The 21,406-nt window shown below is 33.7% G+C and overlaps 1 protein-coding gene across 1 annotated transcript in view; it reads right to left on the bottom strand.

Annotated features, from left to right (window-relative positions):
* Positions 1–1,927: 1,927 nt before the first annotated feature.
* Positions 1,928–21,406, bottom strand: part of Cdh12 (cadherin 12) — a 272,648-nt gene continuing 253,169 nt past the window's right edge. The window contains exons 8-11 of the mRNA XM_047555876.1: positions 14,050–14,171; positions 9,636–9,753; positions 5,346–5,597; positions 1,928–2,986 (exon numbers count right to left, since the gene is read on the bottom strand). Coding sequence (XP_047411832.1) covers positions 2,487–2,986; positions 5,346–5,597; positions 9,636–9,753; positions 14,050–14,171 — 992 coding nt within the window. The 3' untranslated portion in view covers positions 1,928–2,486. The remainder of the gene's footprint in view (positions 2,987–5,345; positions 5,598–9,635; positions 9,754–14,049; positions 14,172–21,406) is intronic.

Genomic DNA, 21,406 nt, shown 5'->3' on the forward strand with positions numbered 1-21,406 from the left:
GGGCCTAATCTAATGTGCATGTTGTCCTTTTAAGAAGAGAAAGAACATAAACACACACAGTGAGTGAGTGAAGATCATGTGAAAACACAGAACAAAGGGGTCCTCCAGAAACCAAGAAGAAAGGCCCTTAGAAGAAACCAGCCCCCAGAACTGTAAGAAAATGCACCTCAGTTGTTTGAGCTATATCAGTCTTTGAAATTTTGTTAGAGCAGCCCTGGAACACTAATATAGTAGTGTTGAAAATTTAGAAGAGATAAATGTACTAAAATTAAAAGATTATTAGTATAGTAAGATCCATAAGTTTCATAATTTTGTTTAGCATTGTAGTCATGTAGTTTTAAATAAACTGCCCCTCCCACTTTTCTTCATGTCACCGAAGCTTCTGTTGAATGTAGATGCAGTGATATTCCTTAACAAAAAGTCATATGAAACAATTTCTAACAATATTAATTGTTTCAATAGGAAGTGATGTTGCACATTAACTTCTTCAGGAGGTTATTCTTCATTCCACAGCTAATCATGTTGAGTGGGCGAATCTAGAAATTGCCTTAATTTTTTTCTTGGGTACGATGATGACATCATAAGTGTTCTAAAAAATGTATATAAGCATTTCCAAAGTGTATTATAGTACAAAGTATTACACTACGTGAATATTGTAATGTAGTTTCTAGGAATGAGACTAAAGTAAAAACAGAGGTAAATAGAGGAATGCAAGTTTGTCAGTCATTCCTAAGAGGATGAAAAGGAGACTATACAACTGGTAGACACCAGGAAAGGGAAGGGATAGGAAATGCAAATTTGAAGGGTCCCGTTGACACAGCATCAATACTAATCAGACAATAATTTTAAAGTAAGCATTTTGTGAGTGCATATGGCTGAGTATAATTTATTTGTTATTCGTATTTCTACATGATTTTCCAATATGTGAATTGTTGATTTTATGATCTTGCAAATGTTAAATATATTAATAGATATTTTACAACTATAGGTAGATATTGATCATATATTTTGGATGAACCTGTAAACAACTTTAATTTTCTACTTATACAAGATTTTAAATCTTTCAGAAATCACTTTTTTACAACACTTTGTAATTAGTTAATATTTGTTATGTGTATTTCTAGATAGTATACAATCCAGTTGAAAGTAACATGAGTGAAGTTTACTAATATGCTCATTAAATTGAATATCTTTTAGAAACTTGCTTCCAATTGAAAATTTATTTACAGGGAAGCTGTAAAGGACGATGGAGCTGAGGATTGTTATTTGCGAGAGAGCAAAGAGGTAACTCTGAAATGCAGTATTAGAATGGGATTTGCAAAGTACATGTTAGTAAGTGAATCAGCTGCCTGATTTTGCATTGGTATTCTTTTTAGGATTTAGTCATTGGATTTAACATTCTGAGGTCCCTGACTTTTATTAGTTCAGTAATACAATAAATATTTGGAGACGTGCTGTAAATCTAGCCTATGTTGTTTGATATGTATTTTATTTCGTTGATCATCAAAGAGTCACTAGATTGTAAGAAACTCTAAGAAACTAATGAATTGCTTTCTATATTTAAGTTGTACCTTTGTTTCATTTGAAAATATTCATAGAAATATAAGCTGATATTTTATCTACTCCTGAAAGGTTAAATGACTTGGTGACTTTTTAAAACCAATTTCCACACACCACTACAGTATTAAACAAAACCAATATTTATTTTAATGTGGAATTTGAGCCCTGAGGCCTCTCTTTATAAAGAGGGATTTTTTTTTTCCATTTCTTTTTTAAAATTTCATTTTTTGGAAAAAAAGTAATATTTTAATTAACATTCTTTAATATGAACTAATGTTACGATCAAACATTGTTTTTCAAATTCATGAGTTACATATTGAATTTGATATTATCACATTTATTTCAATTTTCTGAAAGGGTAGGAAAAGCAAATATGTCTTGGCATACAGTTTAAAAAAGAAAAACCTTTGAATTATAAGACGATGGAGTTCGGAGAGTTTCCTTTTTCTCAAAAGGAATGAGAAGAGTCAGCAGGGTGCTATTGCTCCTTGAAGGTGTCTTTGTTTATTCCTCTTTATCACTGAATCCTGCAACCACATCACAGCAGAGTGTAGGGTACACCACTTTAAATGATAAGAGTTTCAATAGGCACTTTAGTGGAATTAAGAAAAATCTAACACTCTTCCACCGTGATGCCACATAGCTATCTTCGTTGTAGGTTGTCATGTCAGTAAATCGTATTTAATAGGCCTGAGCTTGTCTCAGCGTGTTTCTGAAATAACAAAACGAAACAAAGCGAGTACATATGATAGGATTTATCTTGTGTCGACAGAATAAAAACCAAAACTGACAGTATGATAAATATAGCCACTTGCTAGAGACCAGATCGTCCAAGGAATCCTCGTTAGAAAGCCCGCGCGCGTCGCTGTCCACTGGGTTTCCGGGGTGAGGAATCTCTCCGCCGCCGCGCCAGCCGCCGCCGCCCCCTAGGTGACTTTGTCAGGGTTGTAGCTCTCTTCTTCGCCGAACAGGTCGGCCAGGACCTTAAAGCGCGGTCCCCAGTCCGCCAGGTAGTCGTAGTCCTGGTCGCCGTCGGTGGCCAGCGAGTCGATGGAGCTGAGCGACCCGGCCAGCGACCCCGCGCCCTCGTAGGCGAAGGTGGCCAGCGAGTCGTAGGGCGGGGCGGCGGGGTCCAGGTCGTGCTCCTGCAGCCGCTGGTGGATGAAGTCCCTGATGTCCGTGCTGTCCTCCACCGGGGGCCGCGGGCGGGGCAGGCAGAGGGCGTCTGGCTTGATGTCCCTGCGCACTTGGTTCTCCTCGACCGCCGTCGGGTTTCTCAGCGCCCCGATGTCGAAGGCCTGCGTGTCCTCCTCCCCGCCTCCCTCGTCGTCGTAGTGGATGACATTGTCCCTTATGTCCTCCTTGGAGGTCATCAGGGTGTCCTTCTTCCTCTGCCTGCGCAGCGCGACGTACAGCACGACTATGGCTGAAAGGAGACCAGGTGCAATTGGGGAAAAGAAGGCAGATAAGTCATTTGTCTCTGAGGAAGTTAGACCTGATCAAGGCAGGATGTTTCTGGTCTGAGATTAAACACACTACAATCAACAGGAGCATGCATATGTACATGTTTTTTCATTGTCTAAAACCAACTTCATTTGGAAATGGTAACGAGAAACCACTGCACAGTTATTCAAATTGTCAGTTTTGTCATTGTATTTCGGTAGACTTCAAAATTACAAAAACGGGGGGAGGGGTTGTTCTAACCATAGAGAGTTGTAAGAACTGATACAACAAATCTTAAGTGGCATGTGAATATCATTCATAGTTATTTTCCAAGTCATTAGTTTCCAGTATTCTCATGTGGAAATTGAAAATTTTGTTTTTAATGAAATAACTGAATCTTTTTTGAGATAATCAATTAAAAATAATGATTTATAGCGGAAGAGTCTAAAAGACTCTTGCCTTAGAACTAGAGAGTAGAGAATATTTCATAATGAAACTGTTTCTCTTCCTCCAAAATTAGAGTCAGGCTAACTGGAAGGAGGGAGGAAAGCTGAGGGGGTTACTTCTGTACAATGGGACTTTGAGAGATGTTTAGCACTCTGCATTTTCCCAGGGCTCATGGAATCCCAGAACTAAAGAGACTGATGGACTGCCTGGGCAGATGTGCAAGACCACAAACCTCAAGGAGAAGCCCTGCATGCAAAATAGTTTTGAAGTCATCATGGCAGAAAAGCAGACTATTTTAGAATTGCCTAAAGGTCACCTAAAAGAAAAACAAGTACCACTAAATTCCCATGCTTCCCATCAAACCACAAAAGAAATGAAAATGGAAGACCTAGTGAAGTCTGTGATTGGTCACTGAAGTCGAAGAATAGTGAATGTTTAAGCACACATCATGGCAAGACGAAGAGTGTCAACCAATATTCACTACCGTGTACCAGCAAATTCACAATATCTAGACCAGGGCAGGTATGTTGCAGACACTAGGAAGCATGGAATGAATGAGTGCCCGGCAGATGTCAGGGCAATGTAATTATGAGCTGACATGTCACTTGCTACCCTGTTTCAGGAACAAATAGGCCAATACACACCTAACATGCCTATTCTTGCCAAGTTGATATCAAATTCCAGTAGTTGTGAGAAAAGAAAGGTTATTGAGAAAGGAACACTTGATTTGAACCTAAACACCTAATTGGTCATATTCAATTCCAGGTGTGGGAATTTTTTATTGAATGTGCTCTTTTAAGTTTTATATCAACAGAAGAAATAGATGCTAAGGATTATTTATTATAAATTTTAAGGGTGTATATAATGCTTCATTTTGCTTACCAAATTTACTGATGTGGAATTAATGATTTGCTGTACAAATTGGATTACAATTTTATCCTTCAAGACATCATGAATATCTGACTCAAAGAATGTTCCCAAAAGAACTATTGAATTCCTTCCTCCATGTTCTACCTCCTGTAAGTGGTTTAACAGTATTGTTTTCTGTCCTAGAGTTACTGGCAGGTGTTCATCTTTGTTGCAATATTGTGTCTTGAATGGAAAATATGTATATACAAACTGATTCCACAGTACCCAGCAGTTGTTATCTGTTGTAATTTGATTTTAAAGAAGTGATGTAAAATACAAAATCTCTTTGTACTTGTGTGAAGTTGGCAGTAAATTAACCAGTGAAATGGAAAAGCTGAACAGTTGATGGAAGAGGGAAAGCCTTTAAATAGGTTGACATTCACTCTCACAGAGACGGTGAACACATTTACTTCAGGTCTTTTCCTTTGTACTGTGCCTAGATATTTTAGCCTTTTTGTTCAGAGTAGGAATAGTTAGAATTTTGATGTGAGGAGATATGGGGAAATTGGAAGGAGAATTGCTTCTGAAAGGCAGTTCCACAGAAGAAAAATAAATTTGGGGATTCCTTTATATTCTATTTCTTTACTGCCCCTTTCCTTTTCTTCTCTTTTCAGAATTTGAGAACTTTTGTTCATCTAGCACATTTCTGAAAAGACTATAGGATCTTTTATTCAATGGTAATAATTACTGGAATGTAAAATGAATGGAGAAACTGTTGCCAAAAATGGATATTTTTAGAGAGACTCTCATTTTTCAAAGGCCACAAACTGCTAATACTTGAAAATTCAGATTCATATTTTAAATGATGTAATTGATAAGGGATTAAATAGAAAATTTCACAAAATATGGTAATATAGATAAATTATCTTCTAACCAGAAGTGACAACTCAGTGAAGAAAAATGTATTTACATGGTAAAATGAGGAGAGAGAGAGAAAGAGTCAGGGATATGTGGGAGGAAGGAGCTTGATCAATGTTAAAACCAACCTAAGAGTATAATGATGCAGAGTAGGATTGCAATCAAAGCGCCAGTGCTAAGTCCTACAGGCAGAAAGATTGCTTCCACATTACAAGACAGGATGGTACCGTCAGAATCACATCTACAAACTCGAATAGTCATTGTGTTTGTGCTGCTCTGGACCGGGTAGCTGCTGTCTTCTATTACAACAGGGAGGAAATAGAACTCTTGCTGCCTGCGGCTGTATCCATTTCTTCGGGTTTCAATCCCAGCAGTGTTGTCTACAAAACAGGACATTCATGATAACATGGTTACTGCAAACTTCGCTTCAAGTCTTAAAGTTGCTATTCACTAAGTAGTAGGAAGCTCTTCTTGAATTGGTAAAATGCATCCTTCTGTTAGTTATGTCTTACATCATTATGAAAGCGGCCAAAAAGAAATAATCCCGAGGAAGGAGGAAACACTAATATTGTCTGGCGTAAGAAATAGATTTTGTATTTGGAAAGAATACAGAATGGTTTATAAGCAAAGAAGTCCTTTTTTTTTTTTTTTTTCTTACGTGAAAATATCATCCAGGAAAAAGCACTTTTGTGAATGTTCTCACACATGTCAGCAGAGTAAAAATGTCAAAGTATTGATCTGTAGAATATTATCCATAAGAATCTATTCTTTAAAATATATTAAAAACCTATTGACTACTTCAGGTTAAAACTTATTCTTTTTCTGTCTCCATGCTTTATAGGTATCATTTCTGCATATGTATATATACATATTTATATAGAGACCTTCCGTCTCCACCTATTTCATAGCCATGGATTGAAAATTTGGGGACAAAAAGCAATGGAAAAAATATTTATGTAGTTTACATTGTATTAGATACAATAAGTACTGTAGAGATGATTTAAAGTGTTCAGGAGGTTGTGCACAGATTATGTGCAAATACTGTAACATATTTGATAAGGAATTTGTGTGTCTGAAAAATTTGGTCTCCATGGTGGCAGGGCCCTGGAATCAATCCCTGACATACCAAGGGATTACTGCATATGTGTGTGTGTGTGTGTGTGTGTGTGTGTGTGCACGTATATAGGTATATAAAGGCTTTCTATCTCATTCTTGCAAATCAGATAAAGTATGAAAGGTAGAAAAGTATATTCAGGTTATAAATGTCAAAATACATTAAAATTTGTAAAAATCATGAACAATTACTATCTTAAAGTAATTACAAAAAAATTTTAACATGAATAAAATCAATAATAGTGATATCTACTTGTAGAAATAAAAGGTACTAAAATTCCAATTCATACAAATTTAATTAGTGTTTCAATTGAAAATATTATTTTGCATTAATTTACTCTTATTTATTTCTACACATGAAAGCAGAAATTTTAGTTTATTCATAAAATGATTTTTTATTTTTGTCCAATAAACTCCTAAAAACAATTTTTTTTTTATCTTCAGAAATACATTAACATGTAGTTTATTGTATTTTAATATATTAGCATTCATGATTCCCATTTGGGAATAAGATTAAAAAATTAGAAAAATATGTTACACAATAAAATATAAGTCTGTTGGAAATATGTTATTATTTCGATCATGTTCCATTGCACTGTTTGTAGATTCTCAATCCACCAACCAGAAGTTAGACAGTTTCTCTCCATTGACTGCGATAGGAAGTACCTTGCTGAGCAAGTATTATGTGATAGGATCAGGGTTTGTTTTGGTAAGATTACTTTGTTATTATTATAGACAGAATACTTTAAAATTAAGAAACAAAAGTTTAAAATGCCAAGTGTCTACTATAATATTTCCAATTAGATTTACTCAAGTCAAATGACGGTGGTGACAATAAGGATGGGAAAATGGGGACTGGTCAAAGCAATGCTGAAATCTTCAGCACTTTGATAGTTATCTACACGAGGCTGAGGAACAGGAACAAAGATCAAGGATTGTAACCTGAGTGAAAATAATTAATAGAAATATGAAGTCTGATGTTCCATCTTTGGAATAAGATAAGGATTTGATATTTTTAAGCTCAATTTATGTCAAAAGGTAGCCTAGGTTTGTGTAACCATACTGGGGATTGAGCCCAGGAATGTTCTACCACTGAGCTACTTCCTCAGCCTTTTATGTTTTTATTTTCAGACAAGGTCTCACTGGTTTGTAGAGCCTCGAACTTGTGATCTTTGTCTGCACCACAATGACCATAACCTTTTGTGATTTTTAAAATGTTTCTTTTCAATTTATTATTTTTTAAATAGATTTTATGAACATTTTATACTGCCAATACTGAGAAGAAAAAGGTACAATAAACCTCATTTCCACTCCTAAAATGTTTTTTGTACCCTAATAAGTGTACAAATAAAACTTGCAATAAAGTAGTGCAGTAGTTGACATTAAATTCTGTAGCAAGTGTAAGTACAGTCCACAAGCAAACGGGAGCACCTACCTGCTGCCCAGTCCAATGATCTGGAAATATGATTTGACTTCACCATATTCATGAATCAGTCCTAGGGCATCCTGCATTAAGCTCTGTGAATTCTTTCTCCATCCACTTGTCTTCGTCTTCACAGACAGTATCCTGGTCTAAGACTCACCATATACTGCAAAGGTGTCAGAACTAGTCTTTTCTCCCTGTCATGTCTTTTCCATACTATGTAGAGACTGATCTTCCCCAAATACAAATCTGAACATGTTGTACTCTTGCTTAAACTCTATACAGACTTGTAAAGTCACTGTGTTTGAATTACTATCCCTTTAATTTATTCATAAATAGGGTGATTTAATTCATTTATAAATATGTTTGTCTTGGACAGATCTATTTTATGTGTGTTGCTCTAACTGAAAACTACAAATACTGTCCCATTCTAGTCTCAGAAGTATTACCTTTTTCATGAATAAACATGAAGTCACTTTATTTATAAGATACTTCAACTTTGGGGTGCTGTTTCACATACAGCTGCTCTTCAGACTACAGCATTGAGCCATCCCCACTTAATTTCCTTTGGTGACAAAATATGGGGAATTCAATTTCTTTACCTAATTATTTACAGCAAGCCAGTTTCTCAAAATGTCCATGGATTTCTTTCAACAATCACCATCATTATCATTCCATTATAATTTATGTACTTGTTCTAGAAACAGAATTTATTAAAACATCAGCTTCTCACTACCCAATATTATAAAGTCTGGCATTTTAATTGTTATTTTTTACCATACAGAAATTTTGAAGAGATAAAAAGGCCAAAGCAAAAAAGGAAATTAACAACAAAAAACTATAAACTCAGAGTAATTTTCAAATAATAGAGAACACAAAAACCTTAATATAGATAGTTCCCAACTTCATGGTTGAAGATTTTTAGTCTAAATGATGTATGAAAGCATACCCATGATATGAATCTATTCCCTTTTTCACTTTTAGTATGATATTTAAAAATTTTATAAGATATTAAAACTTTATTCTAAAATAGGCAATTCATTAGATGATTTTTGACCAACTGTAAACTAACAAAGTGTTCTGATCACATTTAAGGTAGGCTGGGCTAAACCCTGATGTTTAGTAGGGAAGGTATATTGTATGCATTATCAATTTAGTGTATTTTCAATTTTTATGATGAATTTATGGAAACACAATCCCATCATGAATTGAAGAGCATCTGAAATTCAGTATTTATGTTTTTGTCATGGTTATAACAGCATCATATGCAATAGTAATAGCAGAAGTAGTACAACGCTGGCCATAATAGTGGTAGAAAGGTAAGTGTAAAACATGGTAGATGAGGTGGTAGTGAAAATCACAGTGGCTGTAAAATATTTTCACCATGTGTTTAATACTTTGCATATATACATTTAATATAAATACAGTGAATTCTCATTGTGTAGTATAATTTCCACACTGAGAATCCACTATTTATGTAGTATGAGCTGAGAATGCAAACCTCTATCATTCTAATTACAATGTCTGCATTCTTAAAATGTCCTATACTATGTGCTATTAAAATAAAACAGGTACTGTAGAGTTTCCTATTTGTATATACAAGAAATGTGCATGGGAATCAGGAACAACTTTCAGTTTCTCTGATAGCTTTCTACATGCATGACTCATTAAGAGACTTCCCTTTGTATAGTGAGAAGTAAAACTGACCATCTAGATGGAGTCTATATAGATTAAATATTTAATTTATTACTATTTAGATAATTTTAGATTTCTCATATGTGGATATCTTTATTTTACACAATTTAATGCTTTTAAGAAAATCATTGATTCTTCTACTTGTGCCCTTTGACAAAGAGGTGAATCTTTAAGTGCTTATACTTACTTCTGAAGTCACGGACTGTAAAATTTGGTTTGATGGCGGCCTCAGGGGATAATCTAAAGGAGAATTGCTGCCCAGCAGGTGAAAGATCTCGATCTGCAGCACTGACTATCTGAATTATCTGAAACAAAGTTGAGATTAAACTTGAAGTCAGTCAGTTTCAAAGGGAACTTTACATACCAGGCTTATACATCTACTTAATGAAGCATGCAAGTAGACAGAAATGATACTTTTAAAATTCATATCAGTAGGCCAATTACTCACACATAATTTTTATAAAAAATTTTCCAAACTTTTACAGGTATTAATAGCAGGCTCAATTATAGGACATGGGTTAATTCTAAATCAATATCCATGAAACTAAAAAGCTTAACAGCATTGAAAATTCTCACTAATAAGCAAAATAAAATTAAAATGTACTTCCTTGCATTTTAAATTAGATGAATTGAATGCTTTCTAGCCTAAATATGAAGCTGCTTACTGGAAGCAAAATATCTGATTATCTAAAAGCACTTGACATAGCAAAATTTTAGAACTGTTTGTAAGAATGAGCTTCATTTTCATGCACAAATAAAACAATGGAAACAAAGAAAAATATATATTGTTTCTTTATTATGCTAATTTCCCCTCATTGGTTAGGAATAAAACTATGTTTTTATACATTTAATATAATAAGCACTACGCTACCTATTTCAAAAATGTTAACTCTCACCAAAAGTTGTGTATCTTCTAGTTAAAATCATATTTCAGTAAGATGCCCTTAAAACTTTGAAAACAAACAAAGAAATAACTTCTGAGAGCCAAACTATAACATTCATAATTCATGACAGAGATAAGCAAATCAGAATGGCTTTAAGTGACTAGAGAGACAGCTCAGTAGTAGAGTGCTTACTTAGCATGCACAAGGACATGGGTTCCATTCCGTCACACAAAGCAAAATCAGAATAGCTTTCAGGCACTTTTGAATCAACACATCCCATAACTGTGTGCCAGACAAAGTTCAGAAAGTATATGTGGGAAAAGAAAAAGGATGTGTGCTGGTCAGAGGATGGTGTACTGGAACTAAATTTCAATCTGGTAGAGGAAGACCTTAGATTCAATTGTCCCACTGTGTAATATATGCATCATATGACTGATGCCATTAAACCTGTGATTCATCTGCATTTTCTTTTTATTCCTAGTTAAAATCCAATCTCTTGACTCCAATTTACCTTCGCATATATTTGTACATACAGGTATACCTAAATGATGGATAGGTGAATAACAGCTACATTGAAATTTGAGTATCAGTGCAGTATTAGTAACAAAATTATAATTTGATTGGTTCTGAATTAGAAATTTTAATTTCATGTCCTAGTGCAAATTCTTTGCACAGAATTTATTTACCCTGTATAATTGTCATGGATGAGAATTTCATAATTCATATTAGTTGAAGAAATGTGATAATTTAATGAAAATTTTCATAAGAATCCTGAAAACTTCAACTTTCCTTCACTGAACCAGTATACTCCAATCATATTATTTCACCCATAAAACTTCTATATATTACTGAGGAACCATGATTTGATAGTTAATTTTGATTTTATTTTCTTCATATTGTTAGCTACTGTCATTTAAATTAAAAATATTTAATGACATATCAAGAACATATTTTTTGAAGAAATAAAATGGTTTTAGGACAGCATATAGACACAGAAACTGTTAAAGATTTTCATTTACTGAAAATGTTATTTGGGGAGCACTGCCCTAAAGGAAATAACTCCCAAATAAATTTTCACTGATTTACATAAGACCGTATTACTTTCTACTATTTCTTCCCCTTTTAGATAAGTACACACATACATATATATTTGAGAATAATCCAGAAGAAAGAGATCATTGCTTTGCATGGTTTGTAGGCCAGGGGCACTACAGTTGGAGCTCAAAAGCAGAAAATGCATGAACATCACACACTCTGCAAACTCAAGGGACACTTCAGCACTGTGCTGAAAGTATTGTCTTCTTAATACATAAGTATTGTAGAATAGGACATGAAACCAGAACAGATATTTATTGATAAGAGTCTCCACGAACACAACATTTTTCACTACTTTGGGTACAAATAAGAAAATCTGGTTGACTTTTACCAACAGCTCAAATCTTTTACTTTATTAGCCAAATATAACTAAATAGAGCTCTGTTCCCAGAGGCTGCTTTCACTTGGAGCATTATAAGATTTTGATTAGTCTGATACTAGTTTTTGAAAAGACATTTAATATACTTAGCTGAACAAAATACCTATGCTGAAAATACATACTAGAAATGTGTGACACCAAATGTCTGAGTAAATCTACTAAAATCTCAGATTCTGTTGATCACAATAATCAGTGTGTCTCAGCGGGAAGGAACCCTGGGTTGGAAGATCTCATAGCGCACCTTGATCCTCTCATATGCCAACTTTGTGACACTGTCATATCATCCCTTTGAGTCTCATTCCTTTTTAATCTTTTGAGATGTAATTTTGTTTTATTTTTTTAATTTTTTAAATTTGTTCTAATTAGTTGTACATGACAGTAGAATGCATGTATACATTTTGAGAGATCATATGTCAATGGAGAGTAATTTCTCATTATACTGATTGTACATACTATAGGATTGGTTCCTAATTATTAAGAAGACAAAAGATGACATTTTTAAAAAAAACTTTGGCACAGTGGGACATCTCAAAAGTGAAAATGAGCAAGTTGTAGAATTTTGGTAAACCTCTTTTAATTTCCCAATTAATTGAATTAGTTAATTTATATGTGCTCAAATATTTATGTAACATCTACTATTTAAAACACTAGAGCAGAACAGATACCTATGAATATTGTGGATGTAATTTAAGGTGATAAAATTTAGTACTAGGATTGAACCCAGGGTTTCTTTACCAATGAGTTACATTTCACTTCTTTCTATTATTATTATTATTATTATTATTTTAATTATAAAATAGGGTCTCACTATTCTCAACTAAGGACACAGATTTCTTCTCTGAGGGAACACGATGAAAATATGTAGTTGCGTAATTCATTTAATGATTTTCCCACATTATCTATGAATGATTGGGACAACACAGTCAACCAGAAGTTTCCAGGTTTATGAAAATATAACTTTACTCATCAAATCGCATCTACTGGACACATCCAGTTACTGAGCACTTGCAATGTAACTAGTGACTAATGTGAAAGTGAACACTGCCTTAAATTTTATTTAAATTCATGTAATAGTTATATTTATAGTACATTTCACAGGTGCACAGCTTTTGAAAAAATAATCTACTAAGTAGTATTACATGCACAAATTGAAAGACATTAAATTTTAAAGTATGCCCTTTTAAAAAAATATTGTTTAAAATTGAAGGTTTATTTCAAGTAAGCATTGAAATTACTTAAATAAGTGGTTATGCTGCTTAAAGGGGATGGAAATTTACTTCAATCCAAAGCACACTGATACTCTTTCCCTTTTGAACTTAGGTGCACAGTATAAGTTTATTCATATTCTTGTTTCCTGACATATTCTTACCATTTTATCCATGCCCGGTTCTCTTTATGTTATCCACTCATTTTTTTATAAGAGAGTAGGGGAAGCAAAGAAGAAAACTGTCTACCCACCATCACCCCACATAATGTCTAGAACTTTGACATTAGCTTTCATTAATGGCATGGTCCTCCTTTATAATATCGCTGCACTAGAACATCCACTGGCCTGAGAAATACTGACTTAAAAAGCACAATATAATTCAAACATTTTGAATAACCCGGTCTCCTCAAAGTTATCAGAGAAGAAAACTTTATGTGTTCACTATGCATAAGGTCTTTGTTATACCCTTTATGAAAACATGGGATAAAAAGCAAGACAAACCCTGGAAAATATACACTCTAGAGTATTTGCTCACAGTCGGGCTGTTTAGAAAAGTCACAGTAAGAGATTACAAACATGGCAAAATCCATTATACAAAGAACTCGCACTGAGAAACCAAAACTTTATCCCATATGGGATTATCTTCACATCCTTGCATTCATCATTAATTCACACATTTATTATCTTTTATGATTTATTTTATGAAGACGTATTCTGAAAAGTAAGAATATGCACATGTATATATGTCTGGACTTAGAATAGAAAATATATACATGTGGTGAATCTTTATACCCTTCTTTTATTGCAGGGGAGTGGGTACTAGGATTGAGTCCAGGGTTTCTTTACCAATGAGTTACATTTCACTTCTTTCTATTATTATTACTTTTATTATAAAATAGGGCCTCACTAAATTGATGAAGCTGTCCTCAAACTTGCTATCCTCATGCCTTAGCCTCCCAAGGCCATGGAATTATAGTTGTGTACCACCCACCCTGGTGTCTTTATACACTCTTAATTCACAGTATTTTTAAGATACCTGTCCTGGTTTTGCATTTTCACAGACAGCTGTCTCATATGGCACAGATATTTCTGGAGGAAATTCATTGACATCGAGGACATTGATCAGTATGTTGACTTTGCTGGTTAATAAGGGGTTACCTGTTGAAAACATAAAAACATAAATTATGATTAAAAATTTTGTTAGCTATTGTTTCTTCAATAAAGAGCAAGAACACAACACTATTTCTTAGATGTCAGAACACTAACAGGGCACATTACCAGGGTTCATCCCTGAAACTCACCGTCAAGTACAACCAACCACTTAGCTGATGTTTTATAAGTTTAGTGCATTTCTGATGGAATGACTTACCCTTCTTAAAATGGCTAGTTCACAAGAGCAATATCTGCCATTAGTGACATTTTTTCATTTGATTATAAAAATATAGTTTTCTAAGTTGTATAAATATAGTAAAAGTTTTACTATCTGCCAGTAAAAGTTTTACTATCTGCCTTTTGCAATTAATCCTCTCAGAAGCTTCTTCCGGAAAAAAAGAACAATAAATAACAAGAAGAATGAGAGATTGCTTTTCACCAATTAAAATTAGGAAAATAGATTTAAGGGAGTAGAATCAAGAGATATCACAGAAAGTTAGGACATCCTGAAATTACTTGTTGGTGATAGGAAAGAAAAGGATAAGCAAACTTTTATTAGAGAATATCTCCTTTATACAGTATCAGAATGAACATCATTTGACCATATATCTCTGCTAAAATTCCATCACAGGTTTTGGGCTCAGCCTAATGACTTACTCTTTGCTACCTGTCATTTGCTGAAGGAGGCTATAAATAATTTGTTAAATTAATTAGTTATAATTCTTTTATGCTTTGTAAGTTTTAGCTTACTACATATAAAATTCACCTTTTAAGATTTTACAGATGAATCAGTTGCCTCAAATTTTTAAAGGCCTACCCAGACCATACAGTTAGAAGAATAGGGTGTTAAAAATGCAAGCCCAGGAACATGAAAATTGAAAGACATGTTTATTCTACCATACAATCTGTTTTGATTGGTGTACAGGTTAAACTCTTCTGCAGTGTATTTAAAATTTATAGTATTCTCGTAGACCTCTATCTGAAAAACTTTAAATGGGTACATGAAAGAGTAACGAATGTTTGCAAATGACTGATTCTGATGTGGCTACAAAACTCATGAGAAAGAAATAAAAAATCACTCTGAATATTAGTGTAAGAAATATCTACACATTGCATACATCACCGTGAAATCCACTTTTGTGTACCAGTATGGACAGAGAAAACATGAAATGAGGATATTTGATGTGATTATGAAAGGTATATTGGTAATCTTGGAGAATGATTTTAAGAATACATATTACTTAAACACTGATATTGGTCAAAGGGCATTAACTTATTTGACAGAAAACTTTGTCTTAGTTTTCAAGTCATTGAACCTTTCTTCCTCAGTTATTTCACTGTTTCTCCATATAAAACACATGATATCAATGGGCCCTACCTCATAAATTTGTTGTATAAAGTAAGACCATGTTTTACATAACTTTCAATGTTTTGATAAAGTTCTTATTATTTTCCTTTTATTATTCTCAATTTATTATCCAGATACACTTCTTTTATTGGTACTTATCATTTATGTACTGTAGAATATGGATAAAAAATAAATTTGTTAAACTTCGTTTAGTTTTGTAAAGAAACTGTAAATCAACAATGATAATAAAACAAATGCCTAACACTAATAAAGTTCACAATGAATCAACATTCTAAAGTATATTATGTAGATTAATTCATCTATCATTCATGGTAACTGTTATATAGATACTATTATTATCACCATTATGCATGTGGAGCCCTGAAAAAAGAATGAGGGAGGTGTGACTTTTCCAGAACCACAACCCTGACTTGGAATCAGATGTTCTGGCTCCTCAGTCAGTGCTTCTCAATTCTATTACATATTATTATTTTTAAAAAAGCAAGCTGAAAATTATATAGCCACAATATAATAGTCAAATTCTTACAAAGATTCAAATTATCTGGGGCTGGTGGTTGTGGCTCAGTGGTAGAGTGCTTGCCTAGCATGTGTGAGGCACTAGGTTCAATTCTCAGCACTGCATATAAGTAAATAAATGTCCATTAACTACTAAAAAAAATTTTTACTTTTTATTTTTACAGATTGCATTTTGATTCATTGTACACAAATGGGGTACATCATTTCATTTCTATGGTTGTGTATGATGTAGATTCACACCATTCATGTAATCATGCATGTGCATAGGGTAATGGTGTCTGTCTCAGTCCATCATTTTTCATATTCCTCCCTCATTTCCCTCTATGTAATCTAAAGTTCCTACATTTTTCTCTCACCCCAAAAATATCTTTTAAAAAGAATAAAATTATCAAAACTGACAAGTATGTGTGTTAGATTTTGTTATGTTAAGAAGAATGACAACCTATTCAACATCTGGACAATGGTAAACAATCTCTACTTTCTATTTTACATGGTAAGGTAGGTTCAAGTCCAGAGGCCACATGAAGAGGGGAATTTCCTTTCCACTTTTTTCTAGGATGGGAGTTTTATTTCATTAGGTTAGTGTGAGAGTGGGATTCTTCCTCAGGAGACAAGTCTTATTCCTTGACTGTATTTATCTTAACAATTTACTTTTATCATATTTAAAAAGGTTATCAAAATGAATTTAGGCCTGCCTTTATCCATCAAAAATTGTTTTTTTAAGTATTTATTTATTACCTTAAAATATCATTTTTAACAGCTGCTCCCCATGAGTAAATTGTCACAAAAACCCATCAATACTGTAATAACTTATTATTAATAGTGTTTCTCCAGGGGATGCTTAAAGCGTTTTAACTAAGACAAATCTTTGTTGTGTGGAACAATTCTCTGCACTGTACGACACCTAGACTTCCTAAAAATTAAATGTCACAAGCCAGCATTGCAGCAACTATAAAATAAATGTTCATTCAAGGATAGAGGAAAAACAATAACAAGAGCATGTTCACATTGCTGAAAATGAGTAATGGGTTCATGGATTTAATTATGTTATTCTTTCCTCTATTACATACATTTAAAAATTTTTCATAATTAAAGGTTTAAAAAATGACATATTGAATTCCTTAGTGCCAGCTAGGGAGGCAATAACACCTCTGTATGAGAACTACTGCAATCTAATAAGCCTTGAACATTTTGCTATAGCATATAATTTATAAAAGTAATGCAGAATTCTTTCATTTAGGTATATAATTTACTAAATTGTGTTGACAAAGTAGTGACCTATTTCTTTTTTGACTCATCTAATCTACATTTTGGAGACCAATAATGAAATTTGTTTAACATTGATTCAGCATGAGTATTATGATCAAATATTTGACAACAAAATCATATAGAGGCTACTTATTGCTGAATACATATAAAAGAAATTCAATTATTAGCTTAGTAAACATTAAACAATCGATGTCACACATAATTGTTACATTCCTAATAGACCATTTAAATTCCCATTATCGTTAGTCTACCTTGTTTATATTTAATAACTTGTTCATTAATAAGATAACCAAGAAATAATTTCCTATTTGTCTCTCATGCCTTCAAAATGTTGTGTCAGATCTTTGTCCTCATCTTTGAGGATATCACAATCTGTTCTCATGCTTATTCAATAAATTAGAATTAGGACTGCCTATTCACATTTAAAGTACAAATATAAAATAAGGAAAAGGAAAATCACAAATTGCCAAAATCAGAATAAAATAAGAAATATTATTTCATATCATAAAGCAAAACATTGTAAATAAATATGATAAATTGTTTTATGTCAAAAAATAAAGTAATGGTAAAATTGTTGTATAGATTCAGATTATTAAAACTGACAGAAAAAATAGGAAACATTTATGTTCCTAAAACAGGGAAGAATATTTAGTCATAACGAAAAATCTCCTCACAAAGGAAAATCTTTTCCCAGATGTCTTTAAGAAAATTCTATCAAAGATTTTAAAACCAAACAGTGCCAGTTCTTCAAAATAGAGGAAACACTTGATAACAAAGTCAAACAAAAACTTCAGAAGAAAGCAAAAGTACAGACTAGTATATTTTGTAAACAAGGCCCCAAAATTCCTTAAAAAAATAGTGAATCAATTCCAACAGTAAATTGTAAAGTAAATGCATAATGTAACCAAATGATATTTATCCTAATGAAGCAAAAGTTGATTCAACATCAAAGAACAATCACTTATCAATAGTATTGGTAGAGGAAAAACAAAAAGTCACATCTGAATTTCAAATTCAGAATTAGTATTTGACAAAATCCTACATCCCTTCATGATAAAAAATAAGATTAATATAAAGCATCTACTATAAATATATTTTAAAAGACTCTAAATGAACAGATCAGAGTCAGTTTCTTTAACTTGATAAAGTGCCCATAAGACCCTGAGAGTTAGCATGATGGTAAAAACTAGACACATCTTCTCTAATATACAAAAGGCGAGAATATCTGATCTTGCCACTTATCTTTAACAGTGTTCTAGAGGGTTTCATCATGAAATCAGACAAAAATACAACCTGTAAAAGAAGGTCTTCAGTTGTTAAACCATTCCTTTTAGACAAACTCTTGGAATTCCAGAACCAAATAAAATCTGTGATGATTTGTTATGTAGCAAGATATAACTACTCCTGACGATGAGAAATATTTAAATCAGCCTCCGAATCAGAAGCACTTGTTGGATAGGATAAATCCTTAAGCGGGGCCACCATTGTGTAACAGAGCTGTGACTTTCTGTAAAACTCAGGTATCAGGACCAAATCACATGCCCCCATCCCCAGCCTCCATGCAAACCCTGATTCTTGGGATCAGGTTGGAAAGACTTCAGATGTGTTCTTCAGAGTAACAGGTATGAGTTTAACAGAATGGTAAAGGGACAGGAAAAGGGAAAAGGGGGCATTCTCAAGGCAAACAGTGAGTCCTCTTAGAGAGTGAGACTCTTCCTCTCCTGTCTGTTAGTTTTACTGGGGGTACCAGGGAAGTTTCCAGAGAGTTCTACCCAGTCCACCTCTTGTCTTGTCTAGTAGCAGGATGACATTGGAGTTTTAAGTCCTTACTACCCATGCAGGTCACTATGGCCCATGCTGACTGGTACTAACAAGAGATTATTCTTGTAGATTTTATGATTTGGGGGCATTTCCTTTTTCTCCCTGAGTTCCAGGATCTGGTCTGTGTAAGGTCACAAAAGTTTCCCTTTTTAGAGTAATTTGTTTTCATTGGCATTTGGACCTGCATTTCTCCTTTATATAACAAGTAGAGTGCTGAGGACTGTAACATTCTGTCAATTTAAGCCAGGCAAGGCTGCAGGTAAATTGATTTTTAAAAGAGAAACGTGTGGGAATTAGCACAATTAGTCCATTTAGCATAATTATTCCCCTAACTTCATCTGCCTACAACTCTAGTCTCTCTGTTCCCTATCAATTAGAATGTAAATCAGAAATTTTTCTTTTAAAAACAGGTCACTAGTGACTCTTCTTATATATAAACATTGATAATCCTAGAAAAATGGGATTTTTATCTAAAGAGAATGTAAAATTTATGTAACCATACTGTTCTCTTGCACTTCTTAGTGCCAAAGGCTTTCACAGAGAGCAAACAGAAGGTGATTCCTTCATCAAGAGTTCTCTTTACATAGTCTCTTGAGACTCTATATAAGATTTAATTTGCAATAGTATCCTAGTGATCTATAAAATTTGAACATTTTATATCTATATATAATAATATATAGGTGAGAAAATGGGCAGGAATCTTCTGTATGATTTCTGTAAAAGCCAAGGCAGGACTCTGAATCTCCTTAGTGTGCTTGTCACATCCTGAGATCTGAGATGTCTATGAGGGAACTGAAGAGCAAGAAAGCATGCTGCCTGAGGTCACCCAGGTGATTTTCACCTCTCTTCTGTAAGTCAGCTTTGTAAAGCATGCCAGGCACCATTCCCTGGGGAAACCCAGTCAGAGTCAAGAAAGGGCTTTGGAGTATTTGACACAGTAGATACTCAATAAATAGTCAAATAATACAACATATCTAAGAACCAAATGAGAAGTCTAAGACAAAATATATTGAAAACTGTGAAGTTCTAGCAAACACCAGGCTCCTGTCTTATTAGTATACACTGGAGCTACTTTGCTTCCTTATTTAAAAATGACAAGGACTTTTGAATAGCTAAATGAGTTAAAATTCAATTTTGTGATTGTGTACTAAATTATAAGTACAATAACTTCAAAATTGGAATTGTAGCCTTTTATACCAAAAACTGAATTATAATGATTCAAACTGAGTAAGATACAATGAATGAATATTATAGGCTTTCTTTGGCTTTCCTCTTTAAACCAGTTCACTTCTAAATTGCAAGTTAAGTCATGTTTAATAATGACTCTGTTCAAATTACAGTGGTATGATCTGCAGCTAGACTAAGCAATCCATAAAGAGGATTTAAATTATTCATATATACCTATGTTAAAGTCAAATATTACCTTCTGAGCTCTCTAAAGAAAAATAAATCCTTAACAATACTACTAATCTTTTTATTTTTCATAATGAAAACTGTAGGAAAAATATATTATGTATATAAAAGTTTGAAATAAGATTAAGTACAAGATACTTCGAGTTCCTTGAGGACAAGAAGTGTACCATATTCATCTTGAAACATTCAGAATGTAGCACAGTGCTACTACATGATAGTCAATTAAACACACAAATTGTGATGGGCTGACAGATCTGACTCCATGAGAATGTTATAGGCCAGACTCTAAGGGAAATGACTAAACAGACTCCATTTTGCTCTGAGACTCCATGTTATGTAGGAAATAAGCTTCTCCCATGGGAAGACTCCCCGTCTGCACCCATCATCAGTTACTTAGTGTGACATGTTTAACAATACAGAATGATAATTCCTATGTAAAGAAAAATTGGTCTCTTTTGACCCCTATTGCTTTTAAACAATGTACCATGTGAACAGTGATTGGATAGATGTTAGTAACCATTCTTTAGTTTGTACCTAGGTAAGGGTCATTTTGACCCACTTCCCCCTCTGTTGATGATCTCATGATGTTAATGTGTAATTTTGAATCATAGCAACAGACACTTATGATTAATGTGATTTTTGATATAAGAACCCCTATAACCCTGTGGTCGGGACTGTTCTCCCAATAGCCACTTTTGGGGCATTGTGTGAGACAGTCAGTCAGCCGGCTTAATAAAGACTCTCAAATTTGGACTTCTCAGTGGTGATCGGTCTGTTCTTAAGTTGTGCCCCATAACACAAATGAATAAATAAAGTCTTAAAAACAGACTGATCTGAGAAGCTAAAACAGTCT

The sequence above is a fragment of the Sciurus carolinensis genome, chromosome 6 (assembly GCF_902686445.1).
Source record: "Sciurus carolinensis chromosome 6, mSciCar1.2, whole genome shotgun sequence".
In the NCBI taxonomy this organism is placed as follows: domain Eukaryota; kingdom Metazoa; phylum Chordata; class Mammalia; order Rodentia; family Sciuridae; genus Sciurus; species Sciurus carolinensis.